We start from the raw sequence: 25,554 nt of genomic DNA, 5'->3' as shown, positions 1-25,554 counted from the left end.
GCCTTTACTTGTGCTTGCCCGCACGAGCCGTGCAGCGAGCGTGACGCGCCGCGACTTGACCCGACCTGTCAACAGACATTACCGATCGAGTTGGCTCCCGAGGGTGGGTGTGCCCTGTCCTAATAGCCTGACGCATTGAGCGCGAGTGCATGCATGAATGGGGTGAGCATAGATGTTCTCGCCCATCCTGCGGCCTCGCACTTTCTCGGCCGTCGCTATAGCACCATCGCATTCCTGTGTGACAAGAACTGCGCGTCGGCGAACAAGGCTTGACAGCGTAGCTAGTTGTGGCCACAAGAACATTCCTCTGTTCATAACAATTGTCTCCTTGCTGCCTCATTTAGATCGCTAGTAGTGAAGATGTTGTCGTCCAGGTATGGTTCGTCTCATCTGCTCCCGTCATACTCGACTGCCAGTCCACGATTGAGTAACCGCGCTGACTCTTGGACGCTGCAGTCTAGTGCCCCGTTGGCTGTGTATTCCGAAGAACCAGGCATGAGCGAGGCGTCAACGCGCCCTTAAAGGAGCCAAGTGCCCGCGAAGTGGTCCGAACCGGGCATTAGGTCAACCTGCTCGCAGTCATCTGGAGGCAGATTAAGGACATGTCAGTCAATGCAACGTACGCGTAGACAGCATTTGGAAAACTCATATTCATTCCTTTCATTGAAATCCATGCTCAAAGCCCGGACGGTTTCGGGCTGCCAGCCCGTCTCCAACATTATATCGACCCACCTTACTCCTCCATCGCATCTGCTCGCATCGGATCGAAGTGCCTCATAGGCGCGGCGGTATATACATCGAACGATCCCGTGCCAGCCTTCCCTAGCCTCCCCAAGACCAGTCTGCCACTTGGCGTGCTCAGGTCGTCCCAGTCACCATCTAGCAGCGCATCCTTCAGGACGGCCAGCGTTGTTTCGAAACTCATCTTGGTAAACGGGCTCACATTGCCCCGGAGACCCATCCGGTTGAACGGCGAGAAGCCGCCGTTCCTTGTCATGTGGTCTCCAATCAAGTTCAGGTGCCTGTTGTCTACGCTGATGCCGTGGCCGCCAAACACATTGCTCAGTTCCCGTATGATGTTGTTCCGGGCAGCTTCGACGCCATAGACAGCAAGGACGGCGGCGATGTCGTTTGTCGAGATCTTGTTTGGGTTGATGTAGTCGCTATACTTCTGCATGGCTTGCAGATTGGCGCCGGCCGTATGGACCACTGACGCCTCCACCTCCCCACCGGTCCGAACGTCAAAGACCTTGTCCTTGGCGACGAAGGTGCACTGGCCCACGCCGGGTATCTGCTGGATGAGCGTCTTTCGTACCGCAACCTCCACCAGGTTCAACATGAGGATCTTGGGCACGTTGACGTCGTACTCCAAAACGAAGTCGCACCACTCGCCGTGTGACTCGTCGCACCGGAACTTGGTGACGTTTGAAATCTTCTCTTTGACACGACCCTCGCGCGAGGTGCCCTCCGTATCAGAGTCATTTGCCGACGTGCCGTGCTCACCCGCCGGGCCGCCCGCCTTTTCTGCAGGCGGGCTTCCTCCGAAGCCTTCATCCTCGTCCTCACTATCCACTTCCGCTTCCCTGTCCAGCCGCTGCTGAATTGCGTCATCTTCGTCGTCGTTGGGACCGTACGACGCCTCTTCACCGCGGTTGGCTCGCTGTTTTGCATTCGTAGCATCATCGTCGCCGCCGTCATCATCATCGTCGTCGTCATCGCCATTTTCGTTGTCGCCATCCGCAGGGCCGCCCACCTCGCGCGATGGGTCGGCCATTTCGATGGTGCCGGACTTGATGCCGACTTCTGGCGTCGCCGAGGTGACACCACTGCTCTTCTTCTTGATTTCCTTCTTGATGACCTGGTGCAGCTGTGGCAAGAACTTTTTCTCCACCGTGTCTAGCACATCGGAGATGCCAATGTTGTATGCTTCCGTGTATTCATGCGAAGGGAAAAACCTGAGGCGTATGCGGAATATTTTTGCCAAAGCGTAGCCAATACCTTTTCCGACTTGTTCGCTGACGGCCACCTTGTCTAAGACATGAGATAGAGGCAACACACTGATAGCCTTGGCGAACCTTTCACCATCATCCGCTGACAGCTCCTCGTTGAGCACAAGTGTCATGGCCGGTGTCGAGATGTTCGCACTGGCGGTCATCAAGATTTCACGCAGTCGAGGAATACCAAGCGTGACGTTCTTAGCCGAGTGGCCAGCCAAATGGAACGTGTTCAACGTCATCTGTGTGGATGGTTCTCCGACCGATTGCCCGGCGACAATGCCAACCGCCTCGCCGGGCTCCACGAGAGACCTTAGATACTTGGCCGCTAGGATTTTCTCCACCTGTTTCCGAGGAAGGGGCTCGGCTCCTACCGATCGCTTGCCCTCATCCTTGTCCTTCTTGTCTCTGATCAGGGCGTCTGGGTTGGTCTTCATGTACTCCGCCATGGCCGCGTAGAATTTCTCAGAGGTGGCGAACGCATGCCGTGCTGAAGCAACGGCACAGTTGACAGGCTCCTCAGCATTGACCACGTTGGCCCTGGCCTTTTTCACTGCCATCTTGTTCCTCTTGAGGAACTCATCTTTGTGATCGAATAAGCCCAGCGCGGTGGCCTCGTTAGTCTGCGCCAGCTGCGATTCAAAGTTGCGGAGCACGAAACCAAAGTTTGTCAAGTACTTTTGCTTCGCGATGTCGAGCCCGTCCTCCCCGTACAGGAATTGGACCAGCGTCCCGTCCGAGTCTCGCACTGAACTGTCGTAGCCAACTACGAGGCCCTCCATGCCCTTGATGAGACACCTTTGAAGGTAACCCGAACGAGACGTCTTGACAGCTGTATCGATCAAACCTTCGCGGCCAGCCATGTGATGGAAGTAGTATTCCTGTGGCCTTATGCCCGTCAAGAATCTGTTCACAATATACCCGCCGGCCCGGATGTTTGTGTCATATGGTCGGAAACTGGGCAGTGATTTACCGCTGACCATGAGTGGGACTCGGCGACCCTCCAAAATTTGCTGACCAAGATTACATGAAATCAAGTTGGCATTGACCAGAGAGCCTTTGGCACCCGAAGTTGTCATGGACTGCATTTGGTTCTTGGGAAAGTGCTTCTCGAGGCCGTTGGGCAGACACGCTTGTGTCACAGCACTGGACAGATCAGACGAACCCTTGTTCATCAGCACATCGAGACCCTCCTGTTTCGTGTCATCTCGCATAACTTCCTCCAGGCGGCTGAGAAGCTCGGGGTCTGATGGCCCGGGTTGCTGGTCGTCAAGCGTCACGTACTTGGCAGCAACCCGCAGACCAATGTGAGGTGCGTCCGCCAGCGTGTTCCTCCGCTTCTCCTCTCCTTCTCTAGTCAGCCTCAGGTCGTCCATTCCGCAGGTGAACGCCCTCATATTGAGATATCTGGTCAGGAGACGGCCCATGCTGCTGAGTAGTTTGCCAGCAACGGCAGGTCCGTAGACTTCATGAACGGAGTGGATGAAGCCACCAGAGCTCGGCCCGAGCTGGGACTTGTCCAGAATGCCGCAAATGAACTCGCCGTCTTGAAACAGAACAGCGCCTTCTTCTGAGTCTGGGCCCCACCGTGCGGCTGGGATCTGGGTCTTGCTACTCATCCACAAATCACCGCAGTTCGGCGGCCTGATATTCTTCAAGATTGTTGTGATGACTTGTTTGCCTGTCCATCGCGCGTAGGGCTTCAGAATCGCCGGGGGCACCATTTCAACCCTCTCCCCGAGGATGTGGCCACTCTCCGGACGGAGAGCACCGTATATCAGCTGTTGATAGGCCTGCCTGTCAAACAAGGTATCCTTGTCACAGAGCGCAACCGAAACCGACAAGTGGTCTTGAATAAGACCACGCAGCGGCTTCCCTGCTGTCCCTGAGATGTATTGATGGTCTGTGTCGGCCAGCTGCAGCGCCTCCGCGCGCGCCACTTCGTTCTGAGGGAAGTGCATGTTCATCTCATCACCATCGAAATCGGCATTGTACGTGTTGCAGTTGGCGTAGTGCATGCGGATGGTCTTCTCGCCAGGCAGAACCCTGACCCGATGGCCCATGATGGAGGGCTTGTGCAGTGTCGGCTGGCGGTTCATCAGCACCACGTCACCGTTCGCCAAGTGACGATGCACTTTTTTGTTCCTCAGTCCGCTAGAGGTGTTGTTGGTCGGGGCAAGCAGCTGGTTGGCAAGCGCGATACGGTCCTCCAAGGACTTGTTCCGAAGGTTGATCGTTTGGCCGTTCTCGTTCTCGATGGCCGATGCGCCCGGCCATTTCTCAACGCCGTTGATGACAGCCTGCTGCATGTCTTTGAAGTTGTGACTTGTCACAGGCTCGGGGAAGGTCAGCTTCCGGGCGAAGACTGGAGGAACACCGATTTCATTGGTCTCGATGTTGGGATCTGGGGAGATGACACTTCGGGCGGCATAGTTGACTCGCTTTCCCATCATATTCTTTCGGAAGAGACCCTCCTTTTTTTCGAGCTTCTGCTTGATGCCCTCCTCGTTTCGCTTCGCAGCTGCTCCTTGCACCGGGTTGAGATTGCGATCGATCAGAGCGTTCACCGAATCCTGAAGTTCGGTCCAGGCCTCATGGAGCGCTGTCATGCTTCTTTCTCCTCTCGGATCGACTACCCCTCTCGACTGATCTTGTATCTGCCTGTATATGGATGCTAGTTGCGCAGACGCCCTAATGATGTTCTTGTAGAGGCTGTTCTGCTGGGCCTCAGCGATCTGAGAGTCCCCGGTGCGAGCTTCGGGGCGGAAACGGTTTGGCGGTACGAGGATGGTCTCCAAGAAAAACATATTTGAGGCAAGCAGCGGAGTCGTTTTGGCGCGTGGTTGTCTGCAGTACACCAGGGCCAATACTTCTTGCTCCTTTTCGAATAGGGTCGCCAGTCTGTACCGTACCTCGGCCGGTGAGAGGTATCGCTGGGCAACTCCTGCCTGTTCCGCGGACTTCTTTCGAGTGGATTTGCGCGGGACAACCTCGCCGTCCTCATCCAGCGCGTCACCGCTTCCCTCGTCTGAGGCATTCCCTTCGTCCGACGACAGATCGGCGACGCCTTCATCAGAACCATATCCGCTCCTTCTGCCGTTCTTCTTCCATGCTTGACTCGGAATACCTTCGTTTCGCTTAAAGCCAGCCTGTGCCATTTTGGCCTGCTCCTTGGGTGACAGGGCTTTCTCGAAAATTTTTACAGATCGATCCTTGCGGTAGGTCGGGGAAACTCCACGGCATGATGCACACACCCTTGTTTTGACGATATCTTTGAAGAATTCGCCAACTAAGGCGGTGCGTAGCTCAGCAGCACCCTCGTGCTTCCGGCGACCCAGGGCAGCTCGGTGGTCCTGCAGGACCCGGCGGACATAGGCATCACGCGCTCGCATGACGCCGTCAGCAGCACCGGCTTCATCCTCAGAGTCGGAGTCGGCTGTGTCGGCTTGGGGAACGTCGGGCATAGCCAGGCCGTGGAAGTTCTCTCCTATGGCATCAACCATGCCTGCCTCCTTGAGGAGGCCATATTGTAGCAGGCGAAAGATGCAGACATAGCGGTGGATCTCTCGCCTTGCTAGGCGCAGGCGATCACAGTAGACGCATTGAGCGCGTATCAGGCGAAGGACTTGGTCCATGAAGGTCGGGTGGTAGACTGGAACTGGGAGGTCGATGTGGCCTGCATGGCCGGGACAGGATTGCTGGCCAAGATTGCACGTCGTACAGCTGGGGAGTAGACGCAGTGTGTGAGCTTATGCTTGGATACGGTATGTCTGAGGACAAAGATTGGGTGGAAAAGACAGAGGGCCGGGAGGAGCGGCGGGATCGCATCGGTCACGTACATTGAATCGCCCCATGATCCAAGGGCAGGATCGTACAGGCCGCCACGGACGGGATTCAGCAGGGTATCGAAGGTGGTGTCATTCTCAATCTTTTTGACCGACACAGCATGGATCTCTTCCTTTGTGAGGAATGTGAACTCGACTCGGTCGACCGAGGACGACACGGGCTGCGAGATGTTCATGATGGTATGGGGATGTGACGGCACTGGCGTCACCGCTGCGCCGTGAAGACCCTGTGGGCCAGCTGTGACGAGATGCTTAGTACCCGAGGGTTGCGATCTGCAGTGGGTGTTACTATCAGGCTGGCACAGCACCACCGTCGAGGTTGAAACAGCCGGTACCTTGCAAGAAGCGGCGGGCAAGCTGGTGAGGTGGTGAGCAGACGGGTTGGAATGCAGCCAGCGGACTGGGATGATAGCCGCCGTGAAATTTTCCCTTGGCCGACCGCCGTCGAGACCAGACGGAGCAAGAAAAAATTTGGCGGCGAGGGGCGGCAATACTGTGTACACTGTCAAACTAGGTATCTTGGTACCTGGGCAAGGTTAGATACTGTGGCAGACGCTTATCGATAAGCTGCCGTCCCGTCCCAGCATCTGACTACAAGGTGCCGGATTCCTGCGAACGGGGAAGACCTGCCTAGTTCCACAGGCATAGTCGACCTCTGTCTTGCCAGCCCAGCCCAACCCAAGCCGCCGTCGCCATCGCCCTCGTCCATCTTCTGTCACTGCTGCAGCTGGCAGGTGCGCAGCCCATCGCACAGCAGACTCGACTACCAATCACACCCCAAGCCGTCGAACCTGAAGCTCGCTGCAAACGGCACCGCGTGGCTCCTCAGACCAGTCACGCTTGCGACCCGCCCGTCTGACTGCACGTCTGTCTGTCTCCAGCCCTGAGCTCCATTCATCGTGGCCCACCGGCGTTTTACCTCTCTGCCCCCTACACTACGGCTTCTGCGCCTCGCCCGACATATTTGTGCATCGCGCTCCCCTTGGTTTCGGTGGCGGATTCTCCATCATGGACAGGAACCAGACTCCACCAGCCAACGGCCTCGGGCCGCGCCATGACGCCTCCTCACGCATCCAGAAACCAGAGTCCGCGGCCGACAGAATGGCTGCCCTCAAGGCACGAGTGGCTGCTGCCATCGACGGCAGCAAGGCCAAGGGAGGTCTCAATGTAGGTCTCCATCCGGCGCTGGAAGACCTGGGCCAATGGAGACCATCCCTTTCCACGTCGGCCGACCAAAAGCCGGGCGCTGGCCCGCCATCACGGCTCCAGTCCGAACAAGCAAGGCTCTCCATGAACAAGAAGAACACTTCCCTACGGAACGCGCAAGCTGGAGGCTCCGGAGTCAACCCCTATCTACCACCGGCCGACTCGACCGTCCCGGCCGGGAAGCAGAGGATGCCCCGCCAGCTCCTCTTCAACCAAAAAGGCAAATACATTCAACAGGCGAACGCCCTCCGAAGGCAAGCTGCCCTCGAAGCAATGAAGAAGAGGATCGCAGAGCAGACTAGGAAGGCAGGTATAGACGAGGACCTCGGCGAGAAGAATTTTGTCGTAGAGGCCCCTCCAGAAATCGAATGGTGGGACGAGGCGCTGGTTTCCTCGTACAACGTGTTGGATGACCCCTCCTCGATCAAAGCCGGCACCGAGGACAGCATTGTGACAAACTTGATCCAGCATCCTGTGGCGCTGGAACCCCCGCAGGAAAAGAACACCCCAGCCCCGAAGCCCATGTATCTCACGTCCAAGGAACAGGCCAAGCTCCGACGACAGCGCAGAATGGCAGAGCTCAAGGAAGAGCAGGCAAAGATCAGACTAGGCCTTGTTCCCGCCCCTCCCCCAAAGGTCAAGAAGGGCAATCTCATGCGCGTGTTGGGCGAGGAGGCTGTCAAGGACCCTACCGCCGTCGAGGCGATGGTGAACCAGCAGATTGCTGAGAGACACCAAAAGCACTTGCAGACTAATGAGGAGCGAAAGTTGACCAAGGAACAACAACACGAAAAACTCGCAGCAAACCAAGAACAGGACGCGGCCAAGGGCCTCCACATCCTCGTCTTCAAGATTGGAAGTTTGGCCAACGGCCAACACCGCTTCAAGATCCACAAGAATGCCGAGCAGCTGGCCCTCACAGGAGTCTGCGTCATGCACCCAAAATTCAACCTGGTCGTGGTAGAGGGTGGTCAATGGAGTATCAACAAGTACAAGAAGCTCATGTGCAATCGTATCGAATGGACAGAGAACACTCCTTCCCGAGATGTCCAGCCAGCACAACAGAAATCGTGGCTCATGGCCGAAGACGAGAAGGGCACCCTCAGGGACATGACCCTCAATTACTGCAAACTCGTCTTTGAGGGCGAGGTCAAGGCCAGGGCTTTCAAGCGCTGGACTTCCAAGGTTGCCGAGACGGATGGCGAAGCGCGTGACATTCTCGCCCGGTCGAAGATGGAGAACTTCTGGTCCCAGGCGAGGAGTATGGCCTAGAAGGACGCTGAGCAGGCTTGCATCAATGGCCTGTTTCTGTTTCAAGTCAGCTTCTTGTTCTTCTTCTATGAGAATGCCCATGAGCTTCTGCGCATGTAGCCAGTCGACTTTGTCTGAGGGAGCGAATGTCCGCTCATCGCCGGAGCAGTGCCACGGGAGCTGTGGGCTAACGCGTCCCGGGGTGCGCCATACTTCTCTCCCGAACACTTCGTGTCTCTTATTGTGCACCCAAGAGCCAGAATGAGCTGGCTACCTAGCACCAGATATGCCGCACACCTTCCGAATCATGAAAGGGGGCAGACGTTGCTGGCATGATACAATTCGTGCCTCGGCAGTCCTCGGAGACCTGGCAGCCTACCGCCCTTGCGCGTCTTTGGAGCATGTCTCGCTATCTGAGGAATGGGACTGTGTTGGGCCACAGTCAGACTGCATGAGGATTCAATAAGTGCGGTTTAGTTAGAAGCAGAATATTTGCAGCGTCCACGGAGAGCCCTCGTCGTTTCTGAGAGGAAAGGCCCGGGAGAGGTGACCGTACTGAGGGTCGGGTTTTCAAGCCGCTTCACGAAGATGCTGGTATCAGATCAGAGGACTTTGTCGCCCTGTATTCCAACGCAGGCATTGCAGTAAGCGTTTCGAATTGAAGCCCTCACCATGCATTCTATTTATCCGCCGGTGACATTCAAATCGCAGCACAACTGACGCCGAAGCGTGGGGACATGTTCAAGTGGTGATAACCGATTATTGGACATAGAGAAATGGCAAATCCATACAAGTTCTCGGCACGACGAAACCCGAGTACAAGGAAACCTAGCTTAGTCTTGCTTGTTGACTGCCTCACTCTCCTGTTCGCCGTCCCCATGACGATTCTCCCGTTGTCGGGGCGTTCGAATACTGCACTGCGTCGTCCACCTACGCATCTCGGGACCACCACATGGCCGGTGCCCCAAATTGCTTGGATATTTTGTGTAGGTCGGCAACAACGGACGCGAACGACCCGAGCATGTCCGCTTGGCTCAGGAAGAAAGAGAGAGAGAGAGGGTGTGTATGTGTCCCTGTCCCTGATCGATCTAGCTCTAGTCGGTGGGAGGGGCTGTGGATGGTGGTTTCCTGTTTTGGTCGCTGGTCGAGCAATGGACAGGGCAGACAACGGAAGTGCATGTTGGCTGCAATGGGGGCCTGATACCCCTGTTCCAACGGGCGCTTCTTGGCCAATGAGTGGGTCCGAATCCAAAGTTGTGTCCTGCCGGGTCGAATCCTTCCTTCCTGCAGCACGTCGCCTTTTCTTAGAAGACTGGGCTGAGAAACCAGTCACACTCAACCAAATGTGACGTGGGCGTGCCGACAGTACAGAGAGTATGGCTGTCCAGAGAGGTTTTGTGTTTTTGGGACGTGATCACACAAGGCTGACAGCTGCTGGTTCACGACTGCCTACAGGAGTGGTCCATGTCCCAACTGGGACTCAGATTGACCCGTTCAACCCGACAAAATGGTGACAAGCAAAAGCGTCTCATTCTCATTTTCCGGAACAAATCCTCATCAGGCCAGCCCTGGCGGGGTTGATGTTGAGTCGCTTGGCCTCCAGCGCAGCCGTCGTGCCCCTGAATTGCACCAGCGATTCCGACCGGCCTGTACTCAACATCACAGACGCTGTTGTGGAGGTTTGGCAGACTGGCGTCAAAATGTGTTTGCGACCAGTCTTTTCTCCGTGGGCACACGGCTTATTCATTATTGTTGTAGATACTCATATCTGTTCCGTTGCAATAGAGCTAAATCTACATATTGATTACCTCGGACAGGAATCAATTTGGCATCCATTGCATCCGCAAGTGGGGCCCCTGACAGGGCACTTTGCCAGACCACGGCCGCCTTCCAGGCCGTGGTTACCACGTCACTTGACCTTCACACCGTCAAATGGCACCACGCTGCGAGATCCTTGCCCGGGTACTGGGACCTCGGTGCCGTATTGTACAAAGCCCATGCCGGTGTGCCGCCAGTCGTGACGACTGACTGACATGGATAGGTGGGCTGCTGTTATACACGGATGTCCTACCAGTAGGACAACGTCCCCCCCCCCCTTCGCCTTCACCTTCCCCATGAGTAGTTCGGATTCATATCAGACGAACTCCGGTTCAGGGGCGGCATGGCGAGAGGGGGCAGGATGCGAGAGTCGCTATCCTCGTCGGCGGCACGCAAGTCTAACGTGCCGATATCAAATCTTTTAGAGCAACCATCATCCATGTGTCTGCACAACGAGAAAAGGGTTAGCGTAAGCTTCGGCGCAGGCCTGGTGCGTCATGAGCATACCTTCGTAACGTATCCTTGCGGGCAAACATGCGCGCACAGTAGTCGCACTTGTGATTGCGCTCCTTCACGTGCACGCTCTGGTGATGCCTTTGGAGGTCCGTCTTGCGCACGAACTTCTTGGTGCAGGCGTCGACCTGGCAAGGGAAGTGGTACTCCCGCCTCTCATCGTGTGTCTCCATGTGCGCCTTGAAGTTGTAGCTGCGGCTGAACAACTTGCCACACCCTTTCACATCGCACTGGAAATTGGCTTCCTCCTTGGTCGTGAGCTTCCTCGGCGTCCGTTTCGACCGGGTGCCGATCCGGCCCGGTCTCCTCGCATCTTGCTGTCCGAACACAGCAGCTGGCGACTGGCTGCCTGCGGTCAGATAAAAATGGTCGGGCTCCACAGGATACTGTTCTGGCTTGGCCCAGGCTGCCATGGGGCCCTCTGATGCGTATCCGCTACTTGTCTGCATGGCCGGCTGTCCAAGCGAGGGTAGCGGGGGGTACGGGCTCATGCTAGCCGGGTACGGTGCATTTGTGATGCGCGGGGACGGGTACTGCGAGCCCTCCGTGTTGTCGTACTCGGATGGTGTCTCCGCCTTTATTCTCGGCGTCGTCGGATTTGAAGAAGCTGGCACGGGTGGGTAAGCCAGCGAGGCTCTTCGTAGGGATGGATCTGGAGAGCGCGACACAGCCATGGTATGGGGTGGGGTGTGCGGGTTGCTGCCGTACATGTCGTGGGAGTAGGATCCAGGCATAGGGCCCCCGTACGCGGCGAAGGGGTCATACTCAGCGCTCAGCACGCTGGACATGGACGCAGTAGTCAGAGATGGGTGCAGGGCCGCAGCGGGGTTCCACTCGCCCTGAGCCAGACCGTCGAGCGGAGGGAGTGAGTTCTCTGGTGCCATGGAGCAGGGGGCGTCAGACTCATACATGGACGAGATCCTGTAGTGCTGCTCCACCAGGCCAGGCGAGGGGTAGTCCGAAGACGATGTTTCCGACGGGCAGTACGTTTTCGGGGTCGAAGCAGGTGATCGGGTCAGGGGCGGCGTGAGGTCCATGGCTCGAGGCGACGAGACAGGGCCCAAGTGTTATTGATGCGTTCGAAGACCGGTTGGCTCGCCAAGCAGAGTCTCCGATGAGCCCCGGGGTACGTTATAGCAGGCAGTATCCTCGACCGGCCAGATCCTTTGTGGGTCGATGCGTACGCAAGTGTTGGACAAGGCTGTCCGAGTTGAGGCCCGCGTAGGTAACGTTGGTCAACACGGCGAACACTCAGCAAGGGGGAGATCAAACAGATGTGCGTATACAAGCAAACTTGAAGGGGTCGCCCAAGAGATGACGGCCGACGTTTATCGTTGGCTTGCGAGGCCGCGGGAGAATGAAAACAAAAAAGGAAGGGGGGGGGGCTGGCGAGTTGTGGGTGTGATTGAGGGCGTGTGGGTGTGATCAAGAAGGCGGAGGCGGCGCGGGTGAGACTGGATATTTTAAGTAGTTACAAGCAGCAGTTTATACGTCTGGTAGGAGGTAAGCCGCCAACATATGCGGTTGGAATGGGAGTCAGACTGAGGGCAAGGATGGGCAGGTATGCCTGTCACTCGTGGTAGGGCAGACTGGGGTGCAGATATACCGGCGCCAAGGAGGAGGGCTGGGCCGGGCTGCAACTGATGGATCCCACCGGTTTGTTTATAGTTGCTTGACGCAGAGCCCTGCGGATGGAGAATGATGCGATCGGGTTGCAAGCTTGGAGTGGAGGGCTGGTCCCGTCCGCGAGCCAGATTTCCTGCCTGGAGGGGGACGGGGGACGGACAGGATGGGCTGTCCAGTCCTTGACCACGCCGCATGGTGCGGTGCTGGCTGCAGGGCAGCAGGGCAGAGGAGAGGCAGGCGGACATGGCCCATCAACCAACACCCCATCACCAACACCAACACACACGAAAAGAGAAGAGGAAGGATGTGGACATGGACATGGACAAGGGTGCGGGCTGAGTGGGCTGAGGAGGGCGCCGGGGTAGAACCAACAGACACAGGCAGATGGGGGCCAGGGGCACTCTGACTCTGAGTCTGGGGGCCGCAACATGATATCAAAGGCCACACACGGCTACAAACCCCCATGTGCAATGCAACCTCCGATGGCAGTGGCCAAATGCGCAGATCCTTCTTGGGGCCCCGAGATAAGTGCGCATGGGTGGTGGGCTTGTGATGTCGGTGGTTGCTGCTGCGTCCGCGTGGGTACCGACACGCTCACGGATGACGGCACAATTGAGGCAGAGCCTCATCTGGCCCATGGGCCGAGGAGATAGACCGAGACTCAGAGCCCGCATGCCCCCAACTGGCCTTGGCAGTGGATGCCCGCCTCTGCATCTAGGTATGTCGCGGCTCTTGGGTTCCGCGTGCGCTCCAAGACGTAAGCACCAACGAGCTGGCTGGTCTGTGACTCAGCTTGCGCAAACCGGTACCTCGGCAGAGGACAAGACATGCAGACATGCAGACAGGCAGGCAGACATACAGACAGATACCTGCTAAGAGCAGGCACCAGGTGCATTCCTGGGCCGGGCGTCTGTAGACAAGTCGGAACGCACGCGGGACGGAAGCAGGCTGGAGTGGTTGCACTCGCAGACGCCGAGTGCGGGTGTATCTGCATCTGCACCTGCACCTGCACCTGCACCTGCACCTGCACCTGCACCTGCAGCATCTGCTGCAGACGCAGGCGCAGACGCAGAAGCTGAAGCCTAAGCCGAAGCACGCCTGGGCTAAAAGTAGCCCTATGACACGGTGGATGTCTTGTTTCTCGACATGCCCAAATTGGGCGACGGGGCCCTAAACAGTCTGTCAACGGTCAGCGCAGCACAGCACAGGCGCATCGGATGCGGGTAAGACTGGCGACGCAGTCACTGCGATGGTGGGGCCAAGGGCGAGCTGAGAAGCTCTGGCGACTATTTCGAGCAACCCGCACACGCTCTTGCAGGGATCTTTTGCGGGCTACACAGCGTAGACGACTGAAAGGATTCCATCTAAAATGAAACGCTGTTGCATTTGACCCCAGCGGCAACAAACACCGTTCCCGAACCAGGCCTAGCCCGCGCAATAGGGCATAGCACCAGGCACAAGGGACGGAATGTGCTGTGCGCAGTGCTGCAGACCACACAGAACGACCGTTTACTGTGGCATGCAAGGGGGGTGGCACACCAGTCGTAGAGTTGCGATCATCTGTCGGTCTAGTGTCGTCAGAGGTAAACGAGCAGACGACACGCTGTGTCGCTACCAGGAAGCATGTAGTCTACCAAGTAGTCTATGAGTGCAGCGTATGTCCAGCACAAGTAGTGGCATGCTTGGCTACTTGCCTGTCGTGGCTGCGGGCCATCTGGTCTAGTAGATATAGTGCCAACGGCCCGTGGTATTGTTGATGGAGAAGCGACGGAGGAAGGCTGATGAAATGGGTCATCCTACGGAAATAGCGGGCCAACAGGGGAGTCGGGCAAGCCTCTGCCATCCATGATACGGTACGACCCCGAACATTGTTGCCGGGTGAAGCCACGAGTATTGCAGAAGCCAGCGAACATGTCCTCAGATCGCGACGACGGCGGCGTGGGCTCTGACTAACTGCCCATAACTCAGGCGCGCTCGGGTTCCATCGCGCTCAAAAGTACCTCTGCAGGGAGAGATGAGGTCGCCACCGAGTCAGGGCGCGGCGAATAATGATAGAGAACCGGCGGGCTGGTAAATGAAAAGCGTGTCAGGATGGACATGTTGGTCATTATCCACGGCTGTTGGCTGGGCCGTTCAAGAGCCAACCAGCGTCGACGCTGCGTGGCCTATGATTTTATCGAGGGCCGCGGCAACGCAGCCGGGTGGATCACGCGAATGTTGACCGCACAGTACCCGTCGAGCCATGGTAGATTATTACCTAGCAGATATTAGTCTTGCTCTGACGCCCGCACATCCTAGTCTGCCTGTTAAGCACAGTGTGCACCCCTCACAAGAGCTGTTGGACGGAAAAAAGTACAGGGGCGCCCTGGAGACCGGCGAGATCTAGTCTTGGTTTGCTCCGTGTTGAGGAAGGGCCGCCTGTCAAAGTGCTCGCTTGCCTGCTAACGACTGTGTTGCGTCTCAATGTCGGGTGCGGTACACCCTTGGCTCGCTAGTTGGACTGCACAGTAGGGCTCTGTGTTGCGGAGTGATCGGGATTGCAAGAATGTTGGGCCGCATGAGAGGCAGGAATCCTTCAGGTCCCGCGCAAATTGCATCGCATCACAACACAGCACAGGAGAGCGCAGACATACAGGGTCAATACCGGTAGGGGAGAACAGAAGTATCTACCGACATAGTCGAAAGATGGACAAGTGCGTCACTTGCGTTCACTGCCGAGGCTTCTCTCTTCAGCATACTACTGTGGAGTCCGCAGATTCAGACCTGCAGCCGCGCCGTGCCGCGCCGCGCCGCATCACACCGCACCGCGCGTAGTGCAGCAAGGTGACGGTCCTAGACACGCAGCCGCTCATCTCCATCGAGTGGCGGCTCGAGACACATGGGTCCGATCGCCAGATGCAAGCAACCAACGGCTCATGCGGCCAGACCACGCGTGGACAACCGGGGACTGCCGGGGATGAGATTCGGAGTGAGGGGGGGGAGGGAGGGTGAAGGAGGGAGGTGAAGACAGCCTCGCAGGCATCATCCTTCCGGCCAGTCAGTGCAGGCAGGTCCAGCTAGCGGTATCCGGTCAGAACTTTATCGTTGATGGCGATGCTGCTGTGGCCAGGAGCAGGGCGGGCCGGGCGGCAGAAGGCGCTTGTGGGTGAGGTCAAGGAGGCGAAGGAGGCGGAGAACAGCCTCGTCGCAAGAGTTGAAAATAACTGCAGCATTCGCCAGTGCCATGATGATGTTGGTGCGTGCAGCCGACACGCTGCTTGAAAGGGATACTCGAGTTGCAATGGCTCCTTTCGATGGAAACCTGCTGCGCGCGAGAAGAGCCGATGACACCCTCCCTGCATGACAAAAATGGTAATCCAGTTGGCAGTTGGCAGTTGGTCGTTGGCCGTTGGCCGTTGGCCGTTGGTAGTTGGGTAGTTCACAGCTGGCCGCAGTCCGTTGGGGTCGCCAGTCTTATTATAGAACCAAGGAACCAACGAGCTGCATAAAAGTACCCGCCGGGCTTGCGGGGAGGGGATGGGCAAAGAATGGTGGCAGAAACACGGAATTGGATCGGCGCCGGGTGCACTGGACAAGGCGACGTACTATGACTGTGACTGTGCTGGGTTGCAGGTTGGACGGCTCCATGCACGTGACAGGGCGCGCGGGAGGCGTCGAAGACGGACAGTGACATTTCAAATGCACTTGCAGTAGCTACCTAGGTAGTACCTGCCTGCAGCGCAAACGACCTCGTCGGCGTCGGTCACGACATTCCAACGTCACCCTCAATGTCAACATCAGCATCAAATATCCAGATAAACATCAGCTGTGAACGCAGATCGACTGGCACCGTTACCAAAGGCCTCTGGTCCATGGCCTTTCGAGTCCCGCTGCACTCTGGCTTCTTTCTCGCGTCGTCCGTCGCCTTGAATCAGGCAGACTGAGATCGAACACGCGGGCCGTCGCCTTCGCCCAGCCCCCAAGCCCAAGCTGCAGGGACGACACACAACAGCCGGTCCCTCCCCCTGCCCACGCTCGGTTACTTTTCTTCTTCTTCTTCTTTGCTCGGGCTCGCCCAAAAGGCCCTCGTGGCTCACCAGCCCGCCCGCCATGAGGTTTAACATCGAGTACGCACGCAGCCCCACGGGAGCTTGCCTCTCAGCTTCAAAGCCCGTCCACTCCGGTCTGGGCCTCCCCACTGACGGGACATTGTAGTGATCTGCCCGTTCTCTTCCCGTACCCTCGCATCTATCCCGGTATGTGCCCCTGCTCTCACCCATCCGTCACCCTCGACTGACTTGCACCTGGCAGAGCAATATGCGTGAGTCGGCCCCCACTGCATCATCGCCATCGGTTCTGCAGTCATTTGTCGCAGCGCTGACCTCCCGTGCTTGCCTGTAGCTACATGTGTGATCTAAAAAGTAGGCACCACTTCCTCTGAGCCCGCCCCGGCCCAACCAGTAACCCCTGCTGACCCCTGGACAGAAACCCTCGATGCTGGTGGTCACTCGGTCTTGGAGATGCCCTCGGGCACCGGCAAGACCGTCTCGCTGCTGTCGCTCATCGTTGCCTACCAACAGTATTATCCAGAGAGTCGGAAGCTGATATACTGCTCCCGTAAGCACTCTTCTTCCTCCTCGGCTCCTCGCTCTCGCAGCACCCGCCCGCTCTCCTGACAGCGGTCGTCTTGGCTAGGTACTATGTCCGAGATCGAGAAGGCACTGGCCGAATTGAAGGCTCTGATGAAGTACCGCACCGAGCAGCTGGGCTATGAGGAGGAGTTCAGGGCAGTCGGCTTGTCAAGTCGGAAGAACCTTTGTCTCCACCCCTCGGTCAAGCGTGAGAAGAGCGGCGCCGTCGTCGACGCCCGGTGCCGCAGCTTGACCGCGGGCTTTGTCAAGGAGAAGAAGGAACGTGGTGAAGATGTGGACCTTTGCGTCTATCATGATGTAGTGTTGCTCCCTCCCCCGCCCTCAATCTCACGTTGTGGTCCCCAGGGTGCTGACACCCGTAGAATCTGGACCTTCTCGAGGCCCACAACCTGATACCGAATGGCGTCTGGACATTTGAGGGCCTCCTCCGCTATGGCGAGCAACACAAGCAATGCCCCTATTTCACAGCTCGTCGCATGGTGAGTCCCCAGCATGGTCCGCTCCCCGAACCCTCTGTGTGAAGTGATCCTGACCAACTTGATTCCAGATGCAATTTTGCAACGTCATCATCTACTCGTATCACTATCTGTTGGATCCCAAGATTGCCGAGCGCGTCTCAAAGGACCTGTCCAAGGACTGTATTGTCGTGTTTGACGAGGCCCACAACATCGACAACGTCTGCATCGAATCCCTCAGCACTGACATCACCGAGGACTCGCTGAGGAAGGCTACGCGCGGAGCGCAGAACCTCGAGAGGAAGATCACCGAGATGCGAGAGACCGATCAGAAGGCGCTCGAGAACGAGTATGAGAAGCTTGTAAAAGGCTTGAGGGATGCGGACGAGGCCCGCGACGAAGGCTCCCTTATGGCGAACCCGGTGCTTCCAGAGGACTTGCTCAAGGAGGCGGTCCCGGGAAACATTAGGAGGGCGGAGCACTTTGTGGCATTCTTGAAGCGCTTCATCGAATACCTCAAGACACGCATGAAGGTCCGGCAAGTCATCTCGGAAACGCCGCCTTCCTTCCTGTCACACCTCAAGGAGTACACTTTCATCGAGAAGAAGCCACTGAGGTTCTGTGCCGAACGTCTGACATCCCTGGTGCGGACGCTCGAGCTCACCAACATCGAGGACTATCAACCTCTGCAGGAGGTGGCCACATTTGCGACCTTGGTCGCCACTTACGAGAAGGGATTCCTCCTCATTCTAGAGCCGTACGAGTCTGACACGGCTGAAGTGCCCAATCCCATCCTCCACTTCACGTGCCTGGACGCAGCCATCGCTATCAAGCCGGTCTTTGAGCGCTTTTCCTCTGTCATCATCACATCTGGCACCATCTCGCCCCTTGAGATATACCCCAAAATGCTCGGTTTCTCCACCGTGGTGCAAGAGTCCTACAGCATGACCCTGGCGCGGAAGTCGTTCCTGCCCATGATCGTCACGCGTGGCAGCGACCAGGCTGCCATTTCCACGAGCTTCCAAGTGCGCAACGAGCCGAGCGTAGTGCGCAACTACGGCAACCTCCTGACCGAATTCGCAAAAATCACGCCAGACGGCCTGGTCGTCTTCTTCCCTTCTTACCTGTACATGGAGTCCATCATCAGCATGTGGCAGGGCATGGGAATCCTCAACGAGGTGTGGAAGTACAAACTCATTCTTGTTGAGACGCCCGATGCTCAGGAGACCTCCCTGGCCCTCGAGACCTACCGGACCGCATGCTGCAATGGCCGTGGCGCCGTTTTACTTTGCGTCGCCCGAGGCAAAGTCTCGGAAGGGATCGACTTCGACCACCAGTACGGACGCACTGTGCTGTGCGTTGGTGTCCCGTTCCAGTACACAGAATCTCGTATCCTCAAGGCACGTCTCGAGTTCCTCAGGGAGACGTACCGCATACGCGAGAATGACTTTCTTTCTTTCGACGCCATGCGCCATGCTGCTCAGTGTCTGGGACGAGTGCTCCGAGGCAAGGATGATTATGGTATCATGGTTTTAGCAGACAGACGGTTTCAGAAGAAGCGCACGCAGCTCCCCAAGTGGATCAACCAGGCGCTTCTCGGTGCTGATAGTAATCTGAGTACAGACATGGCCGTCAGCAGCGCAAGACGGTTCCTGAGGGGCATGGCCCAACCTTTCAGGGCAAAGGACCAGGAGGGTATTAGTACGTGGAGCCTTGCCGACCTCAAAAAGCATCAGGAGGACTTGGACGAGCAGCGTATACAGGAACTACAGGACGCGCAGGCCAACGGGAACAGCGCGCTGCCTCGGGATATACGGGCGGAAGGCGATTCCGACAACTATATGGATGATGACATGGACGATGGCATGATGGAGCTCGACAACGAGATTTAACTGGATCACCTAGTATGGGGGTTGTGTAGCAGGCGGGCGGGCGATCGAGGCTCATCTCGGTATCTATCACTGCCAGCTCTGCCAGATACACCCGGCTACTCCGCGTGCATTGCCATTAGGGCATTTCTCAGGCACACCTGGCCACACATATGACGAGTCCAGCCTCCAACCAAACACGGCAAGATCAAATCAATCAGCGTCTTCGGATGTGTCGCCCCCCAGTCTCTCCCCCCGAACCCCAAAACAAACTTCAAATCTAGATATCTATCTACGCTGCCCGTCTACAATTGTGTCGTGTCATGCGGGAGAAGGTGGCTGTAACTTCGTCTACTACTTCTTGAGGCGATCTCTCCTTGTCAATTTGACAGCCCTTAACGCCGGCAACGTATTTTCTCTTCCAGGCTCCCGACCAATCTCCATGCACAGCAAACGGATCAGGTCGTTGTTCGCCCAGTAGCTAGTGTGCGCACTGAGCATGTTGAGATACTGAATCTCCAAGGGGCCTGTTCCGGAGCGCAGGTAATAATCAACCTGGCCGTTATCATTGAGCAAGAATGCCTTCTTCTCTGCGACTTCCTCGCGTGTGAAGTCGTGCACTTCCAACTCAAGCTGAGAAGGCAGCCGGCTTGTTGGGGGCTTCACAAGCGCCGGTGGCAGTTCGGATGTCGGGGGCGAGCCGACGGGTTTCACAAGGCCGCGGATCGATGAGAACCACGAGATCGCCGTGCTTGGTACATGGGCGAGCTTCAAGCTCTCGGCATACATCGGATCGATGGTTCCGTTCAGAAGGTAAGCTATAGGGTCTTCTTTGGCTAAGACGTTGTAGATGTTGTTGACTGCGAGACAGCCAAATACACCCTCCTCGCGCACCACGTCTTTCGCAACCGTATCCTGTGAAGCTCAAGGTTAGTCATATGCTGTCCAGATGCTGGGAGACAAGACGGATAGGTTGTCCCGGGAATAGCATGGGTTGTGGTAACGGCATGAGCACAGAGACTCGAGTAGGAGACTGTGATGTGTGATTCTCCACTGGGCAGCAACGCGGTCTTGTGGACTCAAAAGCGATTGAAGAGAGCAGCACAGTGGGTCAAGACATCGAAAAGACTCACGGCTACTTCTGCCCCTGGCTTTTCCCGACCCTTGCGAGGCGTTAGACTACCACGCTCGAGAAGAAGAAAAAGCCAGCCGGGCTTCCCAGAAGGAACAGGTTAGTCGTGTCAAACTCAAAGAACCGTGACTCAGGCACTGGGGTATCCAAGTCCAACGCTGGTGGAATGTTCGGCTGCCGGGATAGTACGTCGAGTGCCTGCATCCCCCTCAATTAGTAAGTAGTCTGCTCACGTGTTGCTCGAGGGACCTTGTGACCGTCGCCACGGGGCCTGTAAGAGGCGGTACTCAAGGATCGCTTGATCTGGAGATTTTGGCACAGAGTACAGCTGGAGCATTTCGTGTCCATATGCCTGGGCAAGGCAAGTGCTCTCCGGGCCCGCTGGCAGCTGCTCAAAGCGGAAGGGAGACGGGAGAGAAGGGTGAACATTACCATGACGCTCCCAAGGGAGTGAGCGATAAGGTGGACCCTTCCTTTGCGGTTGAAGTCTGGATTGTTGCGGCACCACAACCGATAAACGCGGTTTGCCTCTGTGACGAGTGCGGATATCATCTTGGGTTTGTGATGGGACATGTAGAATGGAATATCGAACATGACATCTGATATCAGGCTCCTCACCGCCGGGATCGTGTTCGGCTCGATGTCCTTCAGACCAAAGTTGTCGGAAGCCGAGGTCGCCTTGTCCGCGTCGGTCAAAGGGCCCCCGTCTTCGAAGGAAAGCCTCCAATTCACAGGAAGGACCATGATCCCGCTGTGTCCCTCGCGCAGAACTGACTTGACCCCGGGGTTTCGAAGCTCGATGTTTATCGAGCGACGAAATGCGGTGATAGCATGGGTAAAATGGAAGCTTTCCACCCGTTCGGCAAACTTCTGCCCAATTCCATGGGCGACAAGGACAAGGTCTGTGACCTGTCCACGGTCTTCCTCTGCCTTGCAGCCAGGGCAATTTCCCGGCCGTGAAGCTTCGGTCTCGACAGACTTCCGAGGTTCCTCTTTGCGGACCTGTTTCTTCTTCTCATGCAGCTCACCCCAACTGTCTCGATCGAAGCCTCTGATGACTGGAATGCCAACAGTCAACCCCTTCATTATCTTTTGGAGAGGCCGCCTCCCGTAGTAGGCAGACGGTTTGAGGCTTGGTTTTAGTAGGAATGCCGCTCTCTCATTTCTGTAAAGAACGTGATGAAACTGGTAGCTTCGCCCCTGCGCCGGATTCCCAGTAGACTCGCCCTGTCTGGCCTTCACAGGCTCGAGAGTTCCTTCGGCGGCCGCTTCGCCCCGGAAACACCGGGCGGCACAGAACGGGTCGGATGCGATGGATATTCTTTGATCTTGTTCCTTTGCATCAACGGGAGTGGTCGTTCCAGGCCACAGCGGGAATGACACCTTCTCCTCACCCAAAGGACCGACTTCGACTGCGCAACGAAGCTCCTCTTGCCATTCCTGGCTGAATACTCGCAACTCTCGATAGCCCGCCTCCAACTGATTTGCGATGCTGGGCTCGACAGGCACCATGGTATCGCTGGGGGACAATGCATGGGTTAGTTACGTCAATTTTCATGCAGTGGACGGCGTACCAGATCGACCTTTTGCGCCGGCACGGGCACCTGAATTGCATGAAGTAGGGATCTCAATGCACCTGCAAGCAAGCCCCAGGAGAATGCCTGACCAAGTAGCGCTGCTGAAAAACCTGGCACGATAGAAGGATTGAACGACAGTCATTCAAGGCCACAAGGCCGGGTGTAACAGTTCCAAAGACAGCATCGTATCAGGCAGTCTCAGAGAAGCATGAATCGTCGTGGACCGTCCGCAGGTCAAAGCCGTCCGAAATCAACAGGGAGCAACGTACCGGTAGAACCAAGTCGATCTGGAGACAATTGCAATGTCGTTGACGGGAGACCAGTATATGGGCTTCATCTGTAGGACGGGCAGAGATACCTCATGCAGCCTCGACAGGCCTACCGAGACCTCAACGACGCGGGGCTCAAGTTCGGAAATGCCCATTCCGCCTGTAGGAGTAGGCACGGTGTCCGACGGGACCTCGCTGGCGCCGAAATGTTGCTCGCCTGTGGCATTGTCTCTAGGGAGGTCAGGGCGGGAGTCACGAAGCTGGCCAGGTTCTGGGGCTACCTCGCCATCAGGGTCTCCCACCCTCACGAAAGGCCGCCCGGATATGCCGTCGGTCACCTGGGGATAAGCGGGACGCGGCCTGAGGGCGGACTTCTCGAGCTGGGGCGGGGTGCCGAAGGGGGCCAGTCTGGCGGCACTCCCAATAGACGCTGAGCGGCTGGCGGCCGGGTTGGAGGCAAGGGACGAAGCGCGGCCCCTTGCCGAGGTAGACAAGGCGGGAGAGACGAATGCATCGGTCCGGGGAGAGGAGGCGGGCATGGCGGGGGCCGTAATCGGCATAACAGCGGTGGCAGCAGGATTGGGCCGGCCATCCTCCATCGCAGACATGACCTTGGCGACGACATGCTTCTGGCTCAGCGATGGCTGGCTCTCCCTCGACACCTCGCAGAAGACCTCGCGGAGCCTGTTTGAGGCATCGATGAGGAGCTCTTGACAGCACACACTCAGGCCTGCGCCTGCCAGGGGCTCCAGAGGGGGCTCTAGAGGAGGGGCACGTGTGTCCTGGGAGTGCTTCTCCTTGTGGGTACGGATGAGATGGTCGACGATGGCGTCCAGCTTCCTGGCGTTGTTGGCAGCCAGGGCGGGGCCGGGGCGGCGGCTCTTGAGGGAGGCATCGTGGTTGTTCCTGTGGTCGTCGACGGCGAGACTCAGCCAGGCGGCTTCCAGAGCATTGTTGTCGGCGTGGGAGAAGGGCCTCAGGACGCCCTTTGCGGGCCGCCCGTCAGCTGTAGTGGCGGAGGTGGCGGTGGAGAGGGGGTCATCGATTGGCACGAGGCTGTGATAGAAGAACTGGGCGTTTATAGGGGGGATGCCAGCCAGGAGGGGGCCTTCGGGGCTGGGCTCGATCACGGGAGCGAGGCGACAGTTGGGGCCGTAGGTATGGTGCTGTGAGTGGGCAGTCTCCATGGCGAGGGCGAGGTGGTTGTGAAACTAGTCTTGGTACCGGGAAGGAGCGTCAGCGTCCGCGAGAGATGCGGATTCGATGGTGCAGGCCCGAGGAGGCGGCGGGAAGGGGTGGCCTACGCATGATCCACATCTGCTTGGAGGCCTTGGTGCTGGAGGCTAGGTGCTACCGCAGAGACATGGTGCAGACACGAGTAACAAGAGGGCAAGTAACGAGGCCAGATGCGATGTCGGGAGGATGAGATGTCAGATGGGAGGCCAGGTCGGGCAGGCTGGGGGGAGTGTCGTGATGTTGTGTCGGAAAGTTGGGCGCAACGCGTCGCGCCCCGCCCTCGCTAGACCGCGACCGCGGCCCGGTATGCTGTTTGGCAGGTAGAGCGCAGTGCAGCCGGCAGCAAAAAGTATGCGGCGGTCCGGTTTCCTGGTGGCCCCAAGGATATGTAGAAGTAGAGTGTTGGGCGGGTGGGTGTGTCTTGCTGAACAAGGTCAGTGTCAACAAGGTGCTCAGCATTTCGTCCGCAGGACCCAGCACGAGCACTGGGGATGACGTCAGCTTCCCGGGTCCAGGTACTTCAAATACCTACCCAGACAGGCACCCACTCTACAGACAAGCTAGGCTTAACCGTACCAGAACATCTAGGTGGGATGGGGGTGTGCATTATATTCATACGTTCTATACAGGGTGACCTAAAAAAGATTATCCATGTTGCTACAACTCCCTGGAAAGAATGTAACCAAATCTAACCAATTATAATTTTTAATTTATCCTTTTTATAATTAAATTTATATTATTATAGCGAATTTAGGATGTATTGCTATAAAAAAGCTATTTTTTTAATACTTAATTTTGCCTTAAAAAGCTGGTATTATTATTATGGTATATATAGATAAGACAGGAGAGTTAAGGGACCCCTCGCCAACGCTACTAAAGTCACGAATTAGGCTTCTTTTTCGGGTCGCCCTGTACGTTCCATGCGTGAGCTGAGCATGAACCAGGTGCAGCCCACGGTCTACTTGTATCGAGGCACTGGCACACAGCACAGTAGGTACGGTCCCCGCCGTCCCGTCCCGCCATTGAAGCTAGAGTGGGCCCAGCCTGGTGGACTGTGGACATGAACGGACATTTTCTTTTTTGGGCTGACATGTGGACAAGACTTGCAACGTATGCCTAATTACTACCTGGCTAACTAGTAGACCACCTAGGTAGGTAGTGGCATCGATTACCTGATTACCCTCCTAGGTACTTGGGCAGTATCTAATTGCCTGACTGGTTGCTTAGTACTGTAGTGCAAAGGAGTCAAGGTTGAGATAGGCGACCCCTGTGGGGAATGGCAGGTGGACCCTGGAGCAGCACACGGGCCACCACTGTTGCTGGGGTCTCCCCTCCAGGCCCCCAGACCCGTTTTGATGGCCCCGCCCGCCACCGTTGTCTCAACCTCAAGGACCCATTTCCCCAGGTTTCATTGTGGATTGTAGGACACAGCAGGTACGAACCTAGGTACTTCAAGTGGGGAGTGGCAGGCTGGCCGGCAGGCAGACAGACAGACAGACAGACAGACAGACAGACAGACAGACAGACAGACTGGTCATGGCCCTCCTTATCGTCGACTGCCAACCATGCCGACTGGAATGCCCCCCCCCCCCACGGCGGCAGCCTGGCTCCCTATTGGCAGCCTTCAAAGACCAAGCGACCAGCCATGCATGCACAATCAGCATATCTTGGGGCCGTCCCCTCAGGCCCTAGGCCCCTTCTACCGTCGACTGTAACGCCAACGGCCTAGCACCATGGGCGAGTGGGCCCGTTCTGTGGTCTACGCAGGCTCAGGACGGATTGTACCCAGATACCTGGGGGCTCGACCGGTACAGTGTAAACCGTGGGTCCCCTCCGCCCCTCCGTCCCCGCCCCCTCCCCTGCGGCTGCGGCTGCGGCAGCTTCAACCATATGGTCAGACAGGCAATCAGTCGTCCACTCTGCCAGTCTGTCCATGGATCAGTCAGTCAGTCAGTCAATCAATCAACACGTCAACTTTGTCAATCAATCTTTGATCCCCTCGGTCAACCAGCCAGCAAGCCCAGCAGCCCAGCAATTAATCCCAGCGGTCGGTAGGTGGTTAGCCGCCAAGGTGTGCCCGCCCCACAGCTGGCTGCCCTGCATTGTTCTCCCCTTGGCTGCCCTTCCCTGCCC

The 25,554-nt window shown here is 57.1% G+C and overlaps 5 protein-coding genes across 5 annotated transcripts; 2 read left to right on the top strand and 3 right to left on the bottom strand.

The window, feature by feature from the left end:
- Nucleotides 1-733: 733 nt before the first annotated feature.
- On the bottom strand, nt 734-6,015 carry INS49_011762 (uncharacterized protein; the record flags this gene model as incomplete). The annotated part of the gene is made up of 2 exons (XM_043172472.1): nt 734-5,564; nt 5,834-6,015. 2 exons carry the CDS (start codon nt 6,013-6,015, stop codon nt 734-736), a joined length of 5,013 nt encoding a protein of 1,670 aa, XP_043024217.1.
- An 832-nt stretch (nt 6,016-6,847) lies between these two features.
- INS49_011761 (uncharacterized protein) lies at nt 6,848-8,317 on the top strand (the record flags this gene model as incomplete). Its single annotated transcript, XM_043172471.1, has 1 exon — nt 6,848-8,317. One exon carries the CDS (start codon nt 6,848-6,850, stop codon nt 8,315-8,317), a length of 1,470 nt encoding a protein of 489 aa, XP_043024216.1.
- A 2,082-nt stretch (nt 8,318-10,399) lies between these two features.
- INS49_011760 (uncharacterized protein) lies at nt 10,400-11,664 on the bottom strand (the record flags this gene model as incomplete). Its single annotated transcript, XM_043172470.1, has 2 exons — nt 10,400-10,559; nt 10,622-11,664. The coding sequence occupies 2 exons, from the start codon at nt 11,662-11,664 to the stop codon at nt 10,400-10,402; spliced, it is 1,203 nt and encodes a 400-aa protein (XP_043024215.1).
- A 4,678-nt stretch (nt 11,665-16,342) lies between these two features.
- INS49_011759 (uncharacterized protein) lies at nt 16,343-19,231 on the top strand (the record flags this gene model as incomplete). Its single annotated transcript, XM_043172469.1, has 8 exons — nt 16,343-16,359; nt 16,448-16,488; nt 16,544-16,553; nt 16,634-16,653; nt 16,718-16,849; nt 16,928-17,181; nt 17,247-17,363; nt 17,432-19,231. The coding sequence occupies 8 exons, from the start codon at nt 16,343-16,345 to the stop codon at nt 19,229-19,231; spliced, it is 2,391 nt and encodes a 796-aa protein (XP_043024214.1).
- A 330-nt stretch (nt 19,232-19,561) lies between these two features.
- Nucleotides 19,562-23,372, bottom strand: INS49_011758 (uncharacterized protein; the record flags this gene model as incomplete). Its single annotated transcript, XM_043172468.1, has 3 exons — nt 19,562-20,122; nt 20,772-21,858; nt 22,186-23,372. 3 exons carry the CDS (start codon nt 23,370-23,372, stop codon nt 19,562-19,564), a joined length of 2,835 nt encoding a protein of 944 aa, XP_043024213.1.
- Nucleotides 23,373-25,554: the final 2,182 nt, after the last annotated feature.

This window comes from Diaporthe citri, assembly GCF_014595645.1.
Source record: "Diaporthe citri strain NFHF-8-4 chromosome Unknown scaffold_5, whole genome shotgun sequence".
NCBI classification, from domain to species: Eukaryota; Fungi; Ascomycota; class Sordariomycetes; order Diaporthales; family Diaporthaceae; genus Diaporthe; species Diaporthe citri.
This window is presented reverse-complemented; position numbering and strand designations above follow the sequence as displayed.